Source organism: Lipomyces oligophaga (genome assembly GCF_038497815.1).
Source record: "Lipomyces oligophaga strain CBS 7107 unplaced genomic scaffold V1516scaffold_6, whole genome shotgun sequence".
NCBI classification, from domain to species: Eukaryota; Fungi; Ascomycota; class Lipomycetes; order Lipomycetales; family Lipomycetaceae; genus Lipomyces; species [Lipomyces] oligophaga.
Window position 1 is genome coordinate 815,370 of NW_027117790.1, and position 18,734 is coordinate 834,103.

Genomic DNA, 18,734 nt, shown 5'->3' on the forward strand with positions numbered 1-18,734 from the left:
TCCGAATTTATCTTTTGATCTGAACAACTATATGTTTCATGTTTTAGACTCTGGTAGATATTTGTCACTGGATTCGATTAGCTGCCTACATAGCTAGCTGTTCACGACTTGCTTGCGGGCCAAAGGTCAACACAGATCAGATCCTGAACGTTTCTCGAGGAGGGAGGGAAGAGCGTGCATGCATGGCTGATCTGGACGATTCAGATCAGAAGCTGGTTGACTATCTATCCCAAGCTCCGGAAGAGCTGATATCAGAAAAGAAACAACATCTCAGCTGGGGCACAGTTGAAAGCGATCCTGTATGATTCATATCTTATCATTTGGGCCGCTTGTACTGACATGAACAGATCGTGTTCACACAGTTGTTGCAGGATCTGGGAGTTCGAGGAGCCAAAGTCAATGAAATCTATTCGCTTGACGCTACAGATTTTAACAATGAAGAGGCTGTTTATGGGTTAATATTTCTTTTTCGCTGGGTGGACAGTTCTATAGACAGAGCCGAAGACAAACTCATTGAGTTGGATGATCTCGACCGGCAGTGCTGGTTTGCAAATCAAGTGGTCGACAATGCTTGTGGATCGGTTGCATTACTGAATATCGTTTTGAATGCTTGCGAGAACTTTTCTGAGACCTCACTTGATATAGGTCAACATTTGAAGCAATTCAAAGAGTTTACGACCACATTCAATCCAGCCAACCGCGGGTCTGCGCTGGCAAATTTTGATTTTCTCAGACAGAACCATAATAAATATGCCCGGGCTGCCGATCTGAGAGATACGGAAGTGCAAAATTACATCTGCATGATGGAACGGAAGCGCAAACGCAAATTATACCAATCTGAAGATAATGACACGTTTCATTTTATCGCGTTTGCTCCTGTTAAAGGAGTTCTATGGGAATTAGACGGTCTGAATTCTTCACCATCTATCATTGGACAGTTAAGTGTTTCAGATCCGCAAATCTTTTGGATCCAGACTGCAATGACTCGAATTCAGTCGAAAATAGATCAGTACTCATCGGATGAAATCAGGTTCAGCTTGATGAGTGTAGGACAGGATCCAGATTTCGAGATGCAACGGAATCTAACTGTATTTGATCGTATTCGTCAAAGAGCCATTACTCGGCTGCACGATATCAATCCAGGTTTTGGTCTGGTGGAGAAAATTGCAATAGAGACATTCCACCAGTCCGCTATCTTGCTTACAGAGGATGAACAATCACAATTGGATGCTATTGAAGCTATCGAAGAGCCTGAGAGTTTGGAACCTTTGATTGAAGATCTTGGAAATCGTATGAGCTCACTCTTGCAAAATCTACAGAACAAAGAAGAAAGCCGTCATGATAAGAAGGTAGGACTTCAGATTTCTTAGTTTTCTCTTGTGCTGACAACTAGGCTTATGCCATCCAAAAGCAACATGAATATTCGAGTTTTCTTCGGCAAATGATTGTCAAGGTTTTATCTGACCCTCAAAAGCAAAATCAGCTACAAGTCGAACATAAAAAGCTACGGGCTCGATACTGAAATATTCTTGTTTTGGTTACTCATCTGTGCCACCTTTTTGGTCTCTCAGGTGGTTAAACTTATTCAGGATTCTCATGAGTTTTGTATCGGACTTTCTATTGTGATCGTGCTTCATCGGTCGCTTCAGTTGGATGCATACAAATCTATTACAGAGTACCATCTCATTGCTTAGATACGGGACTAACAAACAAGTAATTCTGTGTCGAAATACAAACCAAGTAGAAACAACAAAACTATTACCCAATCAATCAAATAATATTTATCATAATAATCATTTATCCAAAGAATCCAACGAAGATTTAAAATTAGCTACCAATTCTGCGGTAGGCTCCAAACCAACACTAATTCTAATCAGCGACTCATCTACGCCGTACTTCTTTGCCCATTCAAGTTCGACAAAGTGCGCCAGAATCGTATATGGACAAAGAAGCGTGAAATTTGTTCCGAGACTTGGTCCTTTAGCAGTACTGATACGATCGAAAAATTTGCGTGCATTTTCCGGGTCGTAGAAGATGATAGACAACAGCCCACCATATCCACCATTTTCAGTGCGACAGTCGTCGTAGAATTGGCGCGTAGAGCTGAATTTGGGATAAAAAACCTGTTTAATCTTCGGATCATGAACAAGAAGTTCGCACAGGGCTTCAGCGTTGACATTGATTCGGTCAATCCGCGACTCAAAATCTCTGCTGTTCCGCTCAAGGAAAATGGCATCCTCAGCCCACATGTTGTCTTCGTACTCTGTAGCCATCGTCTTCTTGAGCAAGTTGTAATATTTGCTCGCTGGGCTAAGCACCAGGCTGCCTCCCATGACATTACTATCCCCCGAAAAAATCTTGGTCAACGACGAAACTACAATATCTGCATACTCGAGCACGTGGATATTCTTGAAATTGCCGATAGTTTCATCGACCACAACAGCAAAATTATACTTGTCGGCAAGACGTCGAATCTCCTTCAGGTTCGGACATTTTAACAAGGGATTGGAAGGAAACTCACAAAATAGAGCCATAATTCGCTCTCCTGACTCCAGTAATTTCTCCAAGGCAACTAGATCCTCAGGCTCTCCATTACCGTAAAAGTGGCAACCTGGGCCCCATTTCTGCAGAATCTTTAAAGTGTCGATATAAGGAAAACCAAAACAAACCGACTTCAAATTTTCCATGCAAGAAAGCAAAGTCTGATGAGCGTTGAAAATGGAGCTCATTCCGGTAGGGTAAAGAAAAACATCATCTTCCGTCAGTCCCTCCACATCTCTAGTAGATTCGTGCGGTTGGACACTATTGATCTGTGAAATGTCCATGTTACCATCCAGAGTACCAGCGATGCGTCGACGTACTGCCACTTTGACTTGGCGAACGAATGAAATATCAAGATTTCGCCCGAAACGTTCTTCGACAAAAGTCGAAAACTCTCTCGAGTCGTCAGATTCATCCTCTGAAGTAGTGACGGGTGGGGAATCCATACGTTTGGCATATCTTTTAAAAGAATGAGGAGCGAATTTGAAATTTTCTTGTTTGGGTTCGGCTTTGAGAACATCAGATGAAGCCTTAGCTTTCAACTGCTCTAGACAATACTCTGCCTGTCTACTCGAAATGCCATCACCAGTATGCTGCCAAAACGATTTTGCGAGAGCAGCTGCATCTGTTGGGAAAAACACAATGGAAATATTAGATGAGACCCCTTTGGAAGGCGGCGGTACAGCAATTTCTACTACCCGAATGGTCGCATCGGGTGTTTGGATGAATCGGTTCATGTAGGTTCGACACTTGCACGCGACCTTATAGGAAGGGAAAATGAGCGCCTTCTCGTCTGCATGGCCATAGAGTGATTCAGCTAGAGTGATTAACTAAAAGGATATTAGATCCCGTTTAAAACAGTCTGGGTTTAAAAAAAACCTACTTGTTTAATCTTCTCGTGATAGAAAAACCTGTTCGGCGCAGTCAGTCAGTCTTCTAGCGTTCATATTACACATACAAGCGTCGATAGCTGCTGATCTCACCTTGGATATCCGGACTTCATCTTATCGACAACCCACGCAGCTCCTTCTTCGTACGCGATATTTGCCTTCCAGGAAGGCAACGTTACACTGACAGCATGAGGAGTGTTCGAAGGAATAGTGCAACCGATGACTGTCGGAGGCCGCTCAATTGATGGCATTTTAAAAATTATTAGAACAATCTGTAACTTGTTTCAATCTTTCAGTTCGTTCAACAGCCGTGAAGTATTGTTTTCAGTGCTTTTTATATCTATTCTTTCACGCCAATGACTCTTTCTTTGGGCCATACCCGATGGTATTCAGACGAGCAAAAAAATATTAAGTCGTGCTCTCGCTTACATTGTAAGGCTTTTGTGTAGAAATTAGTCTGTCAGTACAAGAACTAGTAAGTGAAATAATAGTTTTGATACTACACAATTAGATCCTAAAGTTTATTTTTCACTGTTCCTAATAGGTCTTTTGAAGCAAATGTATCTGTAGTTGCAATTTTGTTCTCACTGACTCAGATGAACAGTCCCCGAATTTTAACAAAGTTTGGTCATCGCACTCAGTTGGGAGAAAAGAAAATTTCGGCGGTTAACTCAGCAGTGGAGATTGGCTACTGTCGTGTTTTGTAGTTGGATTGCACGAGATCGGATCGGACAGTAAAATCAGTAATGGCGAAACGAAAGAGAGAAGGGAATATTCGTGAAGCTGAAGCAAGCACTTTTGCGAAATCGTCGACTGCCGTACAAGTCGAGGCCGAGATTGATCTTGATCAATTCGACCAGTATTCAGACGGGTTCGATCAAGATGAGGACGAGAGCGAGACAGACGAACAGGACGAGGAGCTCGAAAAACCTGAAAAATCTGCTTCTAGTGAAAATAAAAAACGCAAGTTTCAGGGAAAGACTACTCATCTCGCTGATGAACTACGCAATCTCCAAGAGGCTGCGTTGCTGTACAAGTCCAATATCTTCAAGATGGAAATCGACGCTTTACTAGCTGAATTAAAAGTCGATGAGTTAAAGACGAAGCCAGTTGATCGTGTGCTGCATAAACTGAAAGATTTTATTGAGTCTATTCCCGAATCTCCAGAATTTCTACTGGCTGATGCAGAGAAAGCTATTCGGAAGACCGGTGTTTCGATACCTTTTCCAGATCCAAAGCCTTCGAAGGATGTTCAGTATCGATTCAAGTTTGCGCCTCCAAGTGAATTCAACCTCTCGGGTAGCTATATTTTGAAAACAATGGTCAAAGATCCACAGCACTTCTCAGTGGATGTTATCGTGAGCATGCCAGATAGTCTGTTCACTGAAAAGGATATCCTCAACTACAGATATTTTCATAAGCGTGCCTTCTATTTGGCTTATATTGCGAGTCAACTAAATCAGAATGGGAGATCAGATTTTAAGATTCAATATGACCTGCTGGACGGCGACTTTTTACGGCCAGTTCTCCGGTTAGATAGCTTAAAAGGTGAGCTGCTTTGGTTTAGATAATTTTCTCGCACTGACTCAAGGAAGAACGAGAAGAGTATGACTTTCATAAAGCCAAATGTTTTATTCGTATTATTCCGTCGATCAGCTCAGATGTATTCCCGTTATCGAAGTTAGGTCCCTCGAGAAATTGTGTCCGGTATGAAGTTGGAAATGACCTGGCAATGAAACCGACTGCTTTCTATAATTCGAGTGTTCTGAGTGATCTTAGTCATTTTGACTCGACTGTATTTTTGAACAAGTCGATCCGCACTTGTGATGGGTTTCGAGATGCTTGCAAGCTAGGATATATCTGGCTTCGTCAGCGAGGATTTAGCAGCTCGGTTGCTGGTGGTGGATTTGGTTTAACAGAATGGAGTGTATTGATGGCTGTTTTGTTACAAGGCGGTGGAAATCAAGGCGCACGAGTGCTTGCCAGGGGATTCAGTAACTACCAGCTGTTCAAGGCCACTCTGAATTATATTGCAAGTACAGATTTGACCGCCACACCTGTCTCTCTAAATTCTGATGGCTTGGACTTTGATAAGAATGATTTTAACGGAACGCCCATTCTTATCTTTAATGACAGCAACTACAATATGTTATATCGCATGTCCCCATCTTCCTATGACAAGGTATGCTTACTTTTCTGAATAATCTGTGTTGTTACTGACAGAAGTAGCTACGCCACGAGGCCGCCTTGACCGTGTCTGAGCTGAACGACGTGAATGGTGATCAGTTCGATTCCGTATTTACACAACGTGTCAGCAGTAATATATACCAATATGATCTCACTCTACATTTTCAGTTTACTGCCCCGGACAAAGTCTATCGCGATTCAGGTCATATATTCAACCCGTCTTTCGCATCAGACTTGCTCTCAAAAGCTTATCAGATATTGAAACGAGGATTGGGTTCTAGAGCTTCTCTTATTTCTCTCGAGTACTCGGATTGTCCTCCTTGGAAAATTATGTCGCGCAAGCCTGCAGCCATTGAAGGAACAACCTTTACAGTCGGTCTGTTGTTAAATAGTGAAGAGTCTGAAAAACTTCTTACTCAGGGTCCTTCTGCAGAGGATAAGCAATCAGCTGCAGAGTTCCGAGCATTTTGGGGAGAAAAGGCTGAATTAAGAAGGTTCAAAGACGGCAGCATTACCGAATCAGTGGTTTGGAGTCCAAGCAAGGAATATAATATTGTGGCACAAATTGCAAAATATCTGTTTGACCGTCATTTCGGAAGTCATATTCTGAAAGGATTTGCAGTTGGTCATGCAAATTTGACTGCGTATTTCAACTCTGATTCTGATCTAGGTAATTCTGACGCACTGGCCCAATTCCAAAAGAATCAGGATGGCTTTGACATGCTCCGGAAACTGCTGATTGATATTGATGATTTGCCGTTGCGTGTGCATAACGTAGTAGGTGCTTCAGATAGGCTGAGGTATGCCAGCGTTAAAGCGCCTGTTGAGTACGTCCTGAATGATGAACAGGGCTTGTCAGAAGTGGTCATCGAACTTGAAACGACATCAAAATGGCCAGAAGATCTGAAAGCTGTACAATATAGTAAGGCAGCCTTTTTATTAGCTATAGGCGAAAGTTTGGCCCGTTTGGAGCCTGGGATCGAGTGTCGTTCTGGATTGGATTGCGATCTAGACACAATACAAAATTTCGCTTATTTAGATGTACTGATGCCAATTGGATATGGGTATCGAGTCCGAATCCAGACTGATCGGGAGACTGCAATGCTGAAGAACTACAAGGCGGACAAGGATCTCGGGTTCGCGGCCTTACGGTCATTAAACAAAGACTTCACGCTTTTGTCACGTCACACAACAGAATTTTCCACATTCTGTCATCGGTTCCCATTTTTGTCTGCTACAGTACGGAGAGTTAAGAAATGGTTTCACTCTCATTTCCTATCTCCGCAGGTGGAGGATGTAGTCATTGAACTCATTACTCTTAGCATATTCTTGATGCCACGACCCTGGGCGACTCCAAATTCGCCGACGACGGGATTTCTTCGTACGTTGCACTTTCTTGCGCAATGGGACTGGCGAGCAGATCCGTTGATATTGGATGCAGATGGAAGTTTATCGGTTGCAGAAATTCAAAACATCCGCGAGGCGTTCAGGACCCAGCGGGAGTCCGATCCGGATATGAGTCACGTCGCCATGTTTATCGCAATCAACTATGAAAAGTCGGGAATCGTCTGGACTCAAGAACGACCGTCAAAAGTAGTATGCGCCCGAATTACAGCCCTCGCTCGCGCTAGTTGCGCATTGATTCAAACCTCCGCCACCCGTTCTCTTGCCATGGATGAGTACGCTCAACTCTTTGTGTCTCGATTGTCCGATTTTGATTTCGTGCTATATTTGGAGAAACGTGTCGAGGCGAGTGGAACTTCCGATTCAGCATCCTTGGGTTATCCACCACCAGTTGAGGCACTCTGCGTCGAATCGGACCTGTACTTCCGCGAACTCGAATCCGTCTTCGAAGGGACTGCTTTATTTTTCAAGGACTCCACACGCAACAACGCGATCGCAGGTCTCTGGAATCCGCGCATTCTGGTTGATCGTCCGTTAAAGGTCTATTTAGGATACTCGTCCAGACCCTTGTCAAATCGATCCATCACCGCGAACACAGCTGCCATGGTAGCTGAAATGGCAAATTTGGGGGGTGACCTTGTGTGGCGCGTAGAACAAAAGAAGGTAAAAGACGCGAACGACGCGTAGATCTTCATCCGTATTTAATCAGCATGGTATAAAAATTTGTATTATAAAAAAATCCAAAATGTTAGATTTATTGTGTGTCGGTTTAAGCTCTTTTTCAATTAATTCAAGTTATTTCTTAGATTTTCTTGAATTTATTGCGGTAGTTCTAGTTAATTTAGTTCAAGTGAGTGATCAGCAACTTCATGTTTTGGCACGGGCTTTGCACACAAAACGAAATTTGAATAATTGATCGTACTTCTCCAATAATTCAAAAATAATTGCACAAAATATTATTAAACAAAACTACCTAAATGAAATTATCAATGGTTCCAATATTACAATGATCCAAATTATAGACTACACTAAAATAAATTGCTAAGGGCATCAAATTATATTGTACAAATGGCTAATAACACAAGGAACACGAAAACGCGTCGAAGAAAAAACCCTATCCGAACCATAACCAACAAAACAAAGAAAAAAATACAAAATCACGCAGCATACTGCAACGCGTCAAACTTATTTCGATGAAGAAGAATATTTGGTAACAGCCTTAGTTCCCTCAGCGACAGCGTGCTTAGCAAGCTCGCCAGGAAGGATAAGACGAACAGCAGTTTGAATTTCGCGAGATGAAATAGTACTCTTCTTGTTATAAAGGGCAAGCTTAGAAGCCTCGGTAGCAACACGCTCAAAAATATCTAACAAAATTAATAAATCATACATTAAACCATCAAACATATCTTACCGTTGACAAACGAATTCAAGATAGACATGGCACGATTGGAAATACCAGTATCTAAAAATAATCAGCAACTAAAACCACCAAGATCGGATAAAAACCAATCACGTCACAACAAAACACTACTTACCAGGATGAACCTGCTTGAGAACTAAAATATAAATTAGTAAAACAAATAAACAAGATAAATCCATAAGTGAAACATACCCTTGTAAATGTAAGATGAATATGTCTCTTTACGAGACTTAGAACGCTTCTTCTTATCAGAAGGCGCAGTAGTCTTCTTTCCAGCCTCCTTCTTCTCAGCGGGAGCCTTTCCGGCAGGGGCCTTTCCGGCAGTAACAGGCTTCTTCTCGGCAGCTTTTGGTGGCATTGTGACTTAGATTGATTTAAGATTAACACGTAAATATGAGAGTATGTACGACTGTGAAGGACGCGAAAGAGTGGTACGGAGAGAAAAGAAAGAGCTGATGCGAGGCGGGCGGCAGACGCGGGTATTTATATGTTTTGGCACGCGCGGCCGCATCAGCAGAGCACCCAAATCTGGGTGTGTTGGGATGGGTATCTGACTACGTTCATTCAAGTGAGAACCACACCGCGACACATAGGCCATGCGGCTTAGATTCCGGCTGTGATTTGGCTGATGGTGTGGACGATCTAGCGCACTATAAAAGCAGGCGAATCCGCCGCCGGGCTGCTCTTTCTTGATTACGTTCTCTTACCAACCCGTGTTTCTGCACAATTCCGTCGCGCTTATTTCCGCTCCCGCTCAATAATCAAACCAAATAAACAAAATGTCTTCAGGTGGAAAATCCGGTGGTAAGGCTGCTTCTGGAGCCAAGTCGTCGCAGTCGCGCTCTGCAAAGGCTGGTCTTGCCTTCCCCGTTGGTCGTGTTCATAGACTGCTCCGAAAGGGCAATTATGCTCAGCGTGTTGGTGCTGGTGCTCCTGGTATGTCTTGATTTGATTGGTCAATATAAATGGATGATAGATTTTTGGGATTTTGTGTTATTACTTAATCAAGTGATTGATTTATATTGATTGCATATTTAAGTGATAGTGCTTATGTCTTGTATATTGTGTCTTATTGTCTAGTTTTTTATTAGTTTTACTGATGGTTATTTAGTCTATCTCGCTGCAGTTCTCGAATATCTCGCTGCAGAAATTCTAGAGTTGGCTGGAAATGCTGCTCGTGACAACAAGAAGACCCGTATTATTCCTCGTCATCTTCAGCTTGCTATCCGAAATGATGAGGAGTTAAACAAACTTCTTGGACATGTTACTATTGCCCAGGGTGGTGTTCTTCCTAATATTCATCAGAACCTTCTTCCCAAGAAGTCTGGAAAAATCACAAAGGGTCCTAGTCAGGAGTTGTAGATGTTTTTACAATTTCTTTCATATTATGTCCTTTTTGTATTACTACTGTCTTTAATCTCATCAGTTCTACTTAATTTAGCAGAATGATGGGGGTCCTAAGTCTATTTTTCGGATTTGTTTGGGTTTGCTTTTATGTAATGGGAAATTACATTGTACATTAGGTAATTTGATTTTATTGTATGAATATCGTCGATATGTGATTGTTTAGAGTATCGTTTGTTTGAATTCATGTTGCGATTTTTTAACATGCTTGCACGTGAATGGGCAAGTGAATAATGTCCCTGTGGTTGTCTAGCTTTTGACTTTCCTCACAAGTTAGCACGTTTGAGCTAGATGATTCCGTCGATATAGATATATTGTATAGAATGCTTTTGTCTACTATAGAAAGACCTGACTTGTTAATATCTTCTCACTTGTCTCGGTTATTACGCGATTCTGTTTTAGCTTCGTATGTATACAAAGTGAAGGAACAATCGCATTGTTTCAAGCTGACCTCCATAGCGGAGCTACGGGATTTGCGTTCTTCTATGCAGCTAATGTTATTCCGCGATTAATCAATGTTATACCTAAGATCATTCATTCCAAAGGAATCGATATCGCTGAGATTTCCCGCGCATCTAGACATATACTAAAGAATGCTTCATCGCTTGATGGACTGCCAGTGTTCTGGAGTCTCTTGTTGTCATCTTCCGTCGCAGCCTCTCGAGTGATGGAATTGTTGTTTGCAACTAGCAACAAAGTTCGTGATCTCCCTACGTTATTTGGAGCTGGAATTGCAAGTTATCTTGTATTAGGTTTTCATCAGCTACGCTTGAAGCGAGCCAACGGAAATGCATCGGTTCGTGTCTCAGGGAGAACTTTTGACACTGGTTTGTTTCTTTTCACTTCCGCCCTCGACTTTCTGTTTCGGAAGGGAAAGAGCACGACTTGGGTCAGGTCGAAATCGAAATACTCTATTAGCCAGTCGACTATCGATTCTATGACGTTTATTGTCTCAGCCTCGGTCATCATGTTTTCTTGGTTTTTCTATCCTTCTCGGCTTCCCCACTTTTACAATCATTGGATCACTAAATTTGCTGATATGGATGATAATCTTACAGAACTGCTCCGCTTAGCAAGAGCAAAAAAGTTTGTTTACGGCGTCGACTCTGGATATTCATATGTCATGGCCGACAGCTGTGAAGCCATGGGGCTGCCTCGAGATTATGCCGATCCTGCGATTACTATCCCGATACCATGCGTTGTGGTTCATCAAAATCAAACCTCGAACTGTGAACTTCACGGACTATGGAGATTTTTTCGAGCTTTTAAAAGTGCACTAAAAATATATCTTTCTATTAATCTAGTATTACTATTGCGAAGTCGAAGCAAAATGAATATCAGATCTGTTCTTAGGGCAATTAAAAATTCGATTCGATCGTCATCGTTTCTAGGTTCATTTGTCATGCTTACTTGGTACGCCGTATGTCTTGTACGAACACGAATAGGACCAAATTTGTTCCCAAAAATAAAGCCCATCAGATGGGATGATACGATTGCTCCTGGCCTTGGAAGCTTTCTATCTGGATGGAGTGAGTTTTATGCACTAACACTTCTCGTCTTATCTAACCTAGTAGGTATTTTTCTTGAAAGTCCCCGAAGACGCGGAGAGCTTGCTCTGTTTGTAGCCCCAAGGGCTCTAGGTGCTTTGTTCCCACCTGATTTTGGGGCTACACATGAATTATTAGAACGCATAGTGTTTTCATTGTCCTTTGCCATTCTATTTTCTACGGCTTATCGCAATCGACGAGGTACTCTCCCGCGAGGATCAGTAACTCCTCGCGGTGTATATGCGTACGCTATCATGAACCTTGTACAATAGATAATATATTGGGTTGAATGAGCAAAACATTAAAACTTATATTATGGCGTGGAAACATTCATCTGTTTACGAACTTCCTAGATCGATAGTTATTTATTGCTGGGCCAGATGAAGTCTCCCGAATATCAGGCCTAAATAGTTTGTTTGTCAGATCTTGATTACAGTTACTGTAATGACAGTGTCAAAGCTACGAGTCAGAGCGAATAGGCTGAAGTACAGTTCGAAATAGGATTCACAGGTAAACCGGAGTCTAGTGGTAGATTCGCGATGTCAACGCAGAGAGCAGTGGATTAGAAAGCGAGTTGGAAATACAGATATATACGACTGAGAGTATGAAGCCAGATCGTTCAACGAAACACTAAACTTAAACTGTGCTAACTATACATGGATACGAATCAAATCTGATACTTGCATATCTGACATCAGTCTAAAATCCCACAGAATTGGAAGTATTGCTAAACTTCTCCAGTGTCTCGTAATAACAGGCTCACTCCGACTTGTCCAAAGTCAATCAGAATTCAGAGTCTTAGATACAAATTCGAAATTTGATGAGAAAGCGATCAAGCTATGGAACTCAGTAACTATGCTTATCAGAAATGGCATCATCAAACATTGATCGATTCAACTTCTGAAACTTATATGCAGCGTGAGGGTATATGTCTGCTGCCAGATAGAGAGGGCAGATAAGTACAATACTGAACCAGGTAAAATTAATATAATCCTGAAACGGTCGAATATAAATAGTCGACAAGTAGAGATTACTGCGAAGATATTTATCTGCTATTTGAAAGCATAAAATTGGTCGAGATTCTGATGCTTTCTCGTTGTTTACAAAAATCCTGCTCGGGATTGCAAAGGAAATAAGAACTCGGATTCGACTGCTCGTCTGTTGGTAATACTTGGTGTCTGAAGAATCAATGTTCCCGGACCAGCAGGATAACAGAAATTTCGTATACAGACTCGAAATAGAGTATTCTCCAGATATATGTCGTAAGACCAGACCGAAAGAAGACATCAGCTCTGACAAATTTGTCAGCTGTCTAGAACTCATAGAGCGGACTTGAAGAATCATCGACGCGCCAAACTCCCAGCGTCAGATATTCGCATTTCATTAACCTTACTAAACTCCTTCATCAAATAACACTCGAAATCAGCTTTTAGCTCTATAGAAAATGTGAGGATATTTAAGCCGTGGAGTGGATCCAATTGGGTTGCCTGTGTTTTTTGGATATGGCAAGCATTCTCAATCGATTCCCCAATGAAATCAAACACTAAGAACCAATATTCTGAAAAATCTAGCGGTATCTTGTCTAACATCGCCGACGTTGAATACATGCTTATAGTAAACCAAACACTCGAGGCCATGCAAGACGAACTTTCTAATAATTTTCAGACCTTTGCCGTAGAGTTCGCCATTGCTCGTAAAGAATTCAGGAAGGCTGACCCTATATGACAGAAATCAGAACATTTTTAAAAACAAACTTTATCATATTCCTGGAAATAGTTATCAGTACTCAGGCTTGTGTACACTATTTCGTTTGAATTCGAAGCAGTTGTGTATTTGAGCGATGGACTCGTTCATGACGCAGTGAATTTTCGGCCCAGCAGTCTGGAAAAAAGTACGACAGCTTCCTGAAGATCTTACTTTCATCTAATACAGCTCCCATAGTTAAGAACGAAACTTGTAATTCGAGAATCAGAAGATATAACTGACATCGATAGACGCAATTCCCGTTTAGAAAATTGTGTTTAGATCCATTCTGTTCAACAGACCTGCTGAGACAGTCACGACAGACCATAATTCTTATTAAAATTTCACTTTGGACTAATTCACCCAGTGCATAGAAAGAACAAGCCAATCCAAACTTGACTGGCGGAAATTTTGGTCAAGCATCCGCATGACGAACTCCATTGGTTGGTAAAAGCATGCTAAAAACATGCTGCAACCACGGCGTTGACTAGTATTGATACGCAAGCCTCTCTAATGTTGAATTTTTACATTGCAGCATCAAAGGAATCTCCCGTGGCTTTCTAACGCAGTGCAATAATATAACGAACAATTTTGAGGGCTGCAGAGAATGATTAATCAGTGCGACAACTTGGCAGCTACATCTAGTTGCAGCTGCCATCCCAGATTAGTGTGTTGTTCTGCTTCTGTGCGCAAAAACGCGACTGGTTGAATTCTCGCGATTCTCATTTTAGATGATGAGGAGTTATAAAAAATTTTAACATTTGATCCCATGAATGAGTAGCAGAAACTCTGGGTTAAGTTGGCGACTTGTGTAGATACCTCGCCCGTGATTGAGTTGGAAGAATGAGCCTACACCTATTTTAATGAGGCAATGCTCCCAAGTACTGAGGAATTAAAGAAAATCAACATGATCAAGATTACTACTGTTACGTTAATGATGATAATTATAATATTTATTTAATAGCCCATTTTCATATCCGAACCCACAATCCTTCGCCACTCCCCTAAATAAATAAAAAGACAATATATAATTTACAGAAAATATAAAACCGAGAATAACCACTGCGACAAGATTGTTTGGCTCTCGATGAATATATCAGATGGTGCTTTAAGCGACGGTACCAGACTCAGTGGGAACCTGCATATGCTCAACCGCATCATCGGGAACAGCGAACGCTCGCTCGCTAACGGAATGCGACGGATTAGAAGCTACCCAGACCTTATTCTTCACGCCTCCTTTTCCATCGGGATGCGTGTATGCACAATAAGAATTTGTACAGGATACTCCGAACCGACAAGGTGTTGACAGAGGATGTGTATACATACAGTCCTGTCGAGTGCAATCTGCACCATTACGACACAATATCGACGAAAGAGGGTGTCTATATTTGCAGTTATTGTTTGTGCAGTAGGGATGATATCTACACGTTTCGAGAAATCGTTTGTCAAACGCATCATCAGAAATTCCATCAGCCATAGTCGCGTCCCCGGAAGCTGGCGAAGGATGGCTCTTGACACAATTTTCATCCGAACAACCCAAGCCAGCCAAACAGACCTCAGTATTGAGAACAAGAGCGCTGCCATTTGCTGGCGTAGGATGGGCGTATGCACAGTCCTTGTTCGCGCACTTCAGTCCGAACTTGCAGATCGGCATGTTCTCAGATTCAGACCGAGTTATCGACAACACAGGTTCCGCACCTGGTCTATGCCACATCGTCTTGGATTGCTGGGGACGAGAAAACTGCTTTTCCATCTCATGCCTTCGCCTGCGCTCGCGGAAAAGAGGATTGCCCATCTCATACAACCTCGTGAAGTCGTAGGTACCCCCAGATTCGACGTATCGCTGGGCATCTTCGCCAGACATGTCTTCTCCGACATGGATTCTGTCGCAAGAACCTCTCGACGATGGACACGCGCCGTTGGCGAAATCTTGGCATATTTCAATCGGATGTGGAAACTTGCAGGGCAGATCATGATCCGGCCAATGTCGACATCTACTAGCTCTACCAAGCACTCTAGCAGCAGAACCATTACTCCCATAGTCTCCACCCCAGCTATTCGCCACGAACAAAGCTGCGCCATTGCTATCAGACGTATAAGATGGATTGCTCGCCATACCTAATATAGAAAAACCATTTCCATTGAGATTCATGGGAACATTATTCTGTTGTCGATTTCGAAAACTTCTATTGCCGCTATTGCTCACCCACTCGCCACTACCATTGATAGCACCACCGCCTCGCTGACGTTGAAATCGTCCACTGCGCTGGGAATGACTATTCTTAGTGATACCTGAACCTGAGTCTCGCTGACGATGTAGCGCGTCATTCCTTCGCACATTGGCCCGTATCCTATCAGCCAAAGGCCCAGTTGGCAGGCTTGGCAGATCAGAATCTACCATTTTTTGATCTTCAAAAGCCGATATCTGCGACGAGTCTGTTGTTGAATCTTCCAATGCCACAGTAGATGAGGCAGTCGAAGGAGCCTCGTTTCCAGACGACACAACGCCAGATTTAGATTTCAAGATATCCAATTGCACAAACAGCCACGTCGGGAAATCTTGAGCAAATCTATCTGGTCCAAGCAAGTCCGCAAGCTCGGATCGTATCTGGTCACTATTCTTACCATTCGAAATCATGACTATGATGAATTCTGACACAAATGGAGATTCATCCTCCGCAAACCCTTCGCGTCGTAGTCGCTCGCCTATGATTGCTTGCAACTCTTCGGCCATCACGGAGCCAGTAACCAGTGGCGTAGAAGACATCGCTTTATTCTAACCAATAATTATAGCCAGAAGCTCGAAGTAAACAATTACTCTGTTGTCTTGCTCTAGAGCCGAATTTACTGTTGTGGCGAGATTCACCGTATTTAGGCTTGTGGTTGAGCTTCTGATCTGATCCCTGCAACCCTTTTCGATAGAACAAAAGTAGATCAACAGACAAGTCAAACAAGTTCCTATTATGCAATGAGAACTTTATGGAGAGTCAAATATCGCAAATGAAGATGAATTCTGCCAATCTTGACAAGCAAACAGTTATCTAGCAAACTTTTACAAGATTTCTGTCCGACACAAGTCCCTGAAATTTTCAACTCCTACGATGCGAAGTTTCTGGATCTCTTTTTTGTAATTAATTCACTTTGATCTTTGACAAACAAACACTTGAAGACCTTATTTGATTCTCACCTTCAGAATGAAACAGGAAATGTCGAAAACAGTTTTTTGTAGTTACGTTGTTATTAATTATTGAGCATCAGCAATGGCTTGACAAACACGTGACCAAATTCCTTGTGACTAAGATATTAGTAATACATTTCTAACAGCGTAAGCCGTTTGTAATTGGAGCGGAAAATGTGAAGCCAGTTAGTAAAAAATAAGTCAGCAAGGTCTAGAGATCTATTATCTACTATAACTCAGAGATTTTGATGAAAATGTCGACATTAGAATCTTCCCTTTTGAGCCTTATGCATGAAGGTTAACGCCATCGCAGTTCCTGCAGAACACCGGTCCACTAATAATTACTAAGGATACTACAACGACATGTGAAATCAGAACAAATAATAATTAACTCTAGCAAACCAAAACAAACAATTATCGCGTTAATCTATGCAAAGCTTTAAAAGGTTTTAGCTCCGTCAGCTATGACTTTCTCCATGGACTTGGTTTCATCCTCTTCTGGAGTGAAAGATTGATCGCTACCTTGAATAACATCTGTATCAGGATAGATGGGGCGGTCGATCATTGTTTCTTTAGCAGGCCAGAAGTAGCAAAGGACAAAGTAAACAAGAGCACTCGACAAAGGTCCGTAAAAGTAACCAAGATCGTAGAGATGGGTGACTCCGGCCGGAACTGTGACCTTGCTGTTGACGGTGGGAATGAATCCTGGGAGCAAAGGAACCCATCCGCAGAAGAAAGCGATAAAAGCACGCCAGTTGGTTCCCCATTTATTGTACCTGTAGATTCCATTGAAATCGTACATCTCCCAGATATCGTATTTTTGCTTATGGACCAGGTAGAAGTCGGAGAGTAAAACACCAACAAGAGGACCGAGCCAGACGGAGTAGCCAGACATGAAATTCAGGAATGCAGGAGCGGAGGTCAAAATGTTCCAAGGAGTAAGAGCCCAGGAGCCAATGAAAGCCACGATAATCTGTCCACGACGAATGTTGATATATTTAGGGAAGAGGCAGTTAAGATCATTAGCAGCGGAGATTGAGTTTGCGGCGATGTTGACACCAACTTGGGAAATGAGGAAGAAGAATGCGATGAAGAAAGCAGCAGCGCGACCTCCATGACTTGTCCACTCATCAATAAATAGAAGAGGATCCCAAAGAATGCTACCGTAAAGAATCTTGGATCCGGCTGCGGTGACGACACCAAAGAAAGTGACCAGGCATCCAGTAGCAGGCAGAACGAACAAGGTGATGTAAGCCGACTTATTACTCTTAGCATATCGTGTAAAATCAGGGACATTGACGGCAAGAGTGGACCATGTGCCAATGTTGGAGTAAAGACCAGCAAGGAAAGTCCACGAAAAAGCAGATCCAGAAAGAGTAGTCTCTTGGTTCCACAATGAGGTATTAGACATGCCGACTTGGTGGACAGTCCAGCCGACAAGGGCGATACCAATGGCAGGAGTGGATATACTCTTGACGGTGAAGAGCCATTTTAGCTTGTGGACAGGAACAAGGTGAAGAGGAAGGATGAGAATGAAGTAAATCACGTAGGCGGTCATCATTTGAGTATCGATGTTGGCGTTAGCAGCCATGGTGTTCTTGACATTACGGAATTGGGGGAAAATGGCGTAGAGAATTGAACGAACACATTCGGCACCAGTATATGCTTGAATACCGTACCAGAAGATACCAACAATCATACGCATAATGATCATTAGGTAGGCAAAGTAAACACCGAATGAGGCACGGGCCTGAATAGAGAAATTCGCGTGATAAGTCGAGCCGAACACACCATTAAGAACGATAACAATAGCAATAATGAACTGGGCGATAGTGATGCAAATCAAAGAATCCCTCCATGAAAGGCCAACTTCCATAAGTGAAGCAGCGTTACGGAATCCTGAAGGGGACATGTTGTCTGAGATCCAGTACATGACATAGTTGTGAGTACGCCAGGTTCGGCGCTCTGGAGGAACAGGGTCAAGATCAGGATTTGATCTACGACCCTGGTCACTACCCTCGAGCTCAAGCTTCGAGAGCCATCGACTCCAGGTAGAGGTAGGCTTGGGAGAAGAGTAGTCGACGGCCTCTTGGCCAAATACCCCTTCAGTTTCGTTGGACATGTCAGGAGAACAGATGGGAAAATAGAAAGTCTACCAGAGCGAGCCAGAAAGATATTCACAGAAGGGACATGAGAGGAAGGAGAGGAAACGAAGACAAATTTATATTCCGACAGCTAGACGGGTGGTGGGGATCAATAGGCGGCGAAAAAGTGGGATGAGTCTCTGACCAGTGATTGGCAAACCGCTATCTGACCTTCTGCCGACCCGGTAAACCACTTATCGGGCCTGTCCAAATAAAGTGCGCGGTACTTAAGCGGGATATCTTCATTTGTGGGGCGGCTGGTCAGAGGTTCTGTCA

The 18,734-nt window shown here is 42.7% G+C and overlaps 8 protein-coding genes across 8 annotated transcripts; 4 read left to right on the top strand and 4 right to left on the bottom strand.

The window, feature by feature from the left end:
- Positions 1-17: 17 nt before the first annotated feature.
- V1516DRAFT_640701 (ubiquitin carboxyl-terminal hydrolase) lies at positions 18-1,790 on the top strand. The gene is made up of 3 exons (XM_066920100.1): positions 18-299; positions 348-1,349; positions 1,394-1,790. Exons 1-3 carry the CDS (start codon positions 183-185, stop codon positions 1,520-1,522), a joined length of 1,248 nt encoding a protein of 415 aa, XP_066776302.1. The 5' UTR covers positions 18-182; the 3' UTR covers positions 1,523-1,790.
- On the bottom strand, positions 1,649-3,781 carry V1516DRAFT_678831 (pyridoxal phosphate-dependent transferase; the record flags this gene model as incomplete). Its single annotated transcript, XM_066922814.1, has 3 exons — positions 3,525-3,781; positions 3,425-3,452; positions 1,649-3,371 (listed from the first exon to the last, which is right to left on the bottom strand). Coding segments are annotated over exons 1-3 (1,760 nt in total), but the record flags the coding sequence as incomplete, so codon positions are not given.
- A 362-nt stretch (positions 3,782-4,143) lies between these two features.
- V1516DRAFT_678832 (Nrap protein) lies at positions 4,144-8,070 on the top strand. Its single transcript, XM_066922815.1, has 3 exons — positions 4,144-4,979; positions 5,027-5,613; positions 5,661-8,070. The coding sequence occupies exons 1-3, from the start codon at positions 4,178-4,180 to the stop codon at positions 7,707-7,709; spliced, it is 3,438 nt and encodes a 1,145-aa protein (XP_066776304.1). The 5' UTR covers positions 4,144-4,177; the 3' UTR covers positions 7,710-8,070.
- Positions 8,056-8,800, bottom strand: V1516DRAFT_708245 (histone-fold-containing protein; the record flags this gene model as incomplete). The annotated part of the gene is made up of 4 exons (XM_066924193.1): positions 8,056-8,386; positions 8,434-8,484; positions 8,558-8,578; positions 8,635-8,800. The coding sequence occupies 4 exons, from the start codon at positions 8,798-8,800 to the stop codon at positions 8,208-8,210; spliced, it is 417 nt and encodes a 138-aa protein (XP_066776305.1). The 3' UTR covers positions 8,056-8,207.
- Positions 8,801-9,221: 421 nt separating this feature from the next.
- V1516DRAFT_627128 (histone-fold-containing protein) lies at positions 9,222-9,804 on the top strand (the record flags this gene model as incomplete). Its single annotated transcript, XM_066919778.1, has 2 exons — positions 9,222-9,378; positions 9,554-9,804. The coding sequence occupies 2 exons, from the start codon at positions 9,222-9,224 to the stop codon at positions 9,802-9,804; spliced, it is 408 nt and encodes a 135-aa protein (XP_066776306.1).
- A 57-nt stretch (positions 9,805-9,861) lies between these two features.
- V1516DRAFT_482899 (uncharacterized protein) lies at positions 9,862-11,952 on the top strand. The gene is made up of 3 exons (XM_066919090.1): positions 9,862-10,252; positions 10,306-11,375; positions 11,421-11,952. Exons 1-3 carry the CDS (start codon positions 10,170-10,172, stop codon positions 11,663-11,665), a joined length of 1,398 nt encoding a protein of 465 aa, XP_066776307.1. The 5' UTR covers positions 9,862-10,169; the 3' UTR covers positions 11,666-11,952.
- A 2,119-nt stretch (positions 11,953-14,071) lies between these two features.
- Positions 14,072-16,337, bottom strand: V1516DRAFT_678845 (uncharacterized protein). Its single transcript, XM_066922816.1, has one exon. It carries the CDS (start codon positions 15,901-15,903, stop codon positions 14,245-14,247), a length of 1,659 nt encoding a protein of 552 aa, XP_066776308.1. The 5' UTR covers positions 15,904-16,337; the 3' UTR covers positions 14,072-14,244.
- Positions 16,338-16,372: 35 nt separating this feature from the next.
- Positions 16,373-18,498, bottom strand: V1516DRAFT_678846 (permease for cytosine/purines, uracil, thiamine, allantoin-domain-containing protein). Its single transcript, XM_066922817.1, has one exon. It carries the CDS (start codon positions 18,434-18,436, stop codon positions 16,754-16,756), a length of 1,683 nt encoding a protein of 560 aa, XP_066776309.1. The 5' UTR covers positions 18,437-18,498; the 3' UTR covers positions 16,373-16,753.
- Positions 18,499-18,734: the final 236 nt, after the last annotated feature.

Bases quoted from the DNA above. Each gene is read 5' to 3' on its own strand.
- V1516DRAFT_678846 (XM_066922817.1), bottom strand. From the start codon at position 18,436: ATGTCCAACGAAACTGAAGGGGTATTTGGCCAAGAGGCCGTCGACTAC.
- V1516DRAFT_678832 (XM_066922815.1), top strand. From the start codon at position 4,178: ATGGCGAAACGAAAGAGAGAAGGGAATATTCGTGAAGCTGAAGCAAGC. The intron at 4,980-5,026 runs GTGAGCTGCTTT...GACTCAAGGAAG, and splicing joins CCGGTTAGATAGCTTAAAAG to AACGAGAAGAGTATGACTTT. The intron at 5,614-5,660 runs GTATGCTTACTT...TGACAGAAGTAG, and splicing joins CCCCATCTTCCTATGACAAG to CTACGCCACGAGGCCGCCTT.
- V1516DRAFT_678845 (XM_066922816.1), bottom strand. From the start codon at position 15,903: ATGTCTTCTACGCCACTGGTTACTGGCTCCGTGATGGCCGAAGAGTTG.
- V1516DRAFT_482899 (XM_066919090.1), top strand. From the start codon at position 10,170: ATGCTTTTGTCTACTATAGAAAGACCTGACTTGTTAATATCTTCTCAC. The intron at 10,253-10,305 runs GTATGTATACAA...TGACCTCCATAG, and splicing joins CGCGATTCTGTTTTAGCTTC to CGGAGCTACGGGATTTGCGT. The intron at 11,376-11,420 runs GTGAGTTTTATG...CTAACCTAGTAG, and splicing joins AAGCTTTCTATCTGGATGGA to GTATTTTTCTTGAAAGTCCC.
- V1516DRAFT_640701 (XM_066920100.1), top strand. From the start codon at position 183: ATGGCTGATCTGGACGATTCAGATCAGAAGCTGGTTGACTATCTATCC. The intron at 300-347 runs GTATGATTCATA...TGACATGAACAG, and splicing joins GCACAGTTGAAAGCGATCCT to ATCGTGTTCACACAGTTGTT. The intron at 1,350-1,393 runs GTAGGACTTCAG...GCTGACAACTAG, and splicing joins AAAGCCGTCATGATAAGAAG to GCTTATGCCATCCAAAAGCA.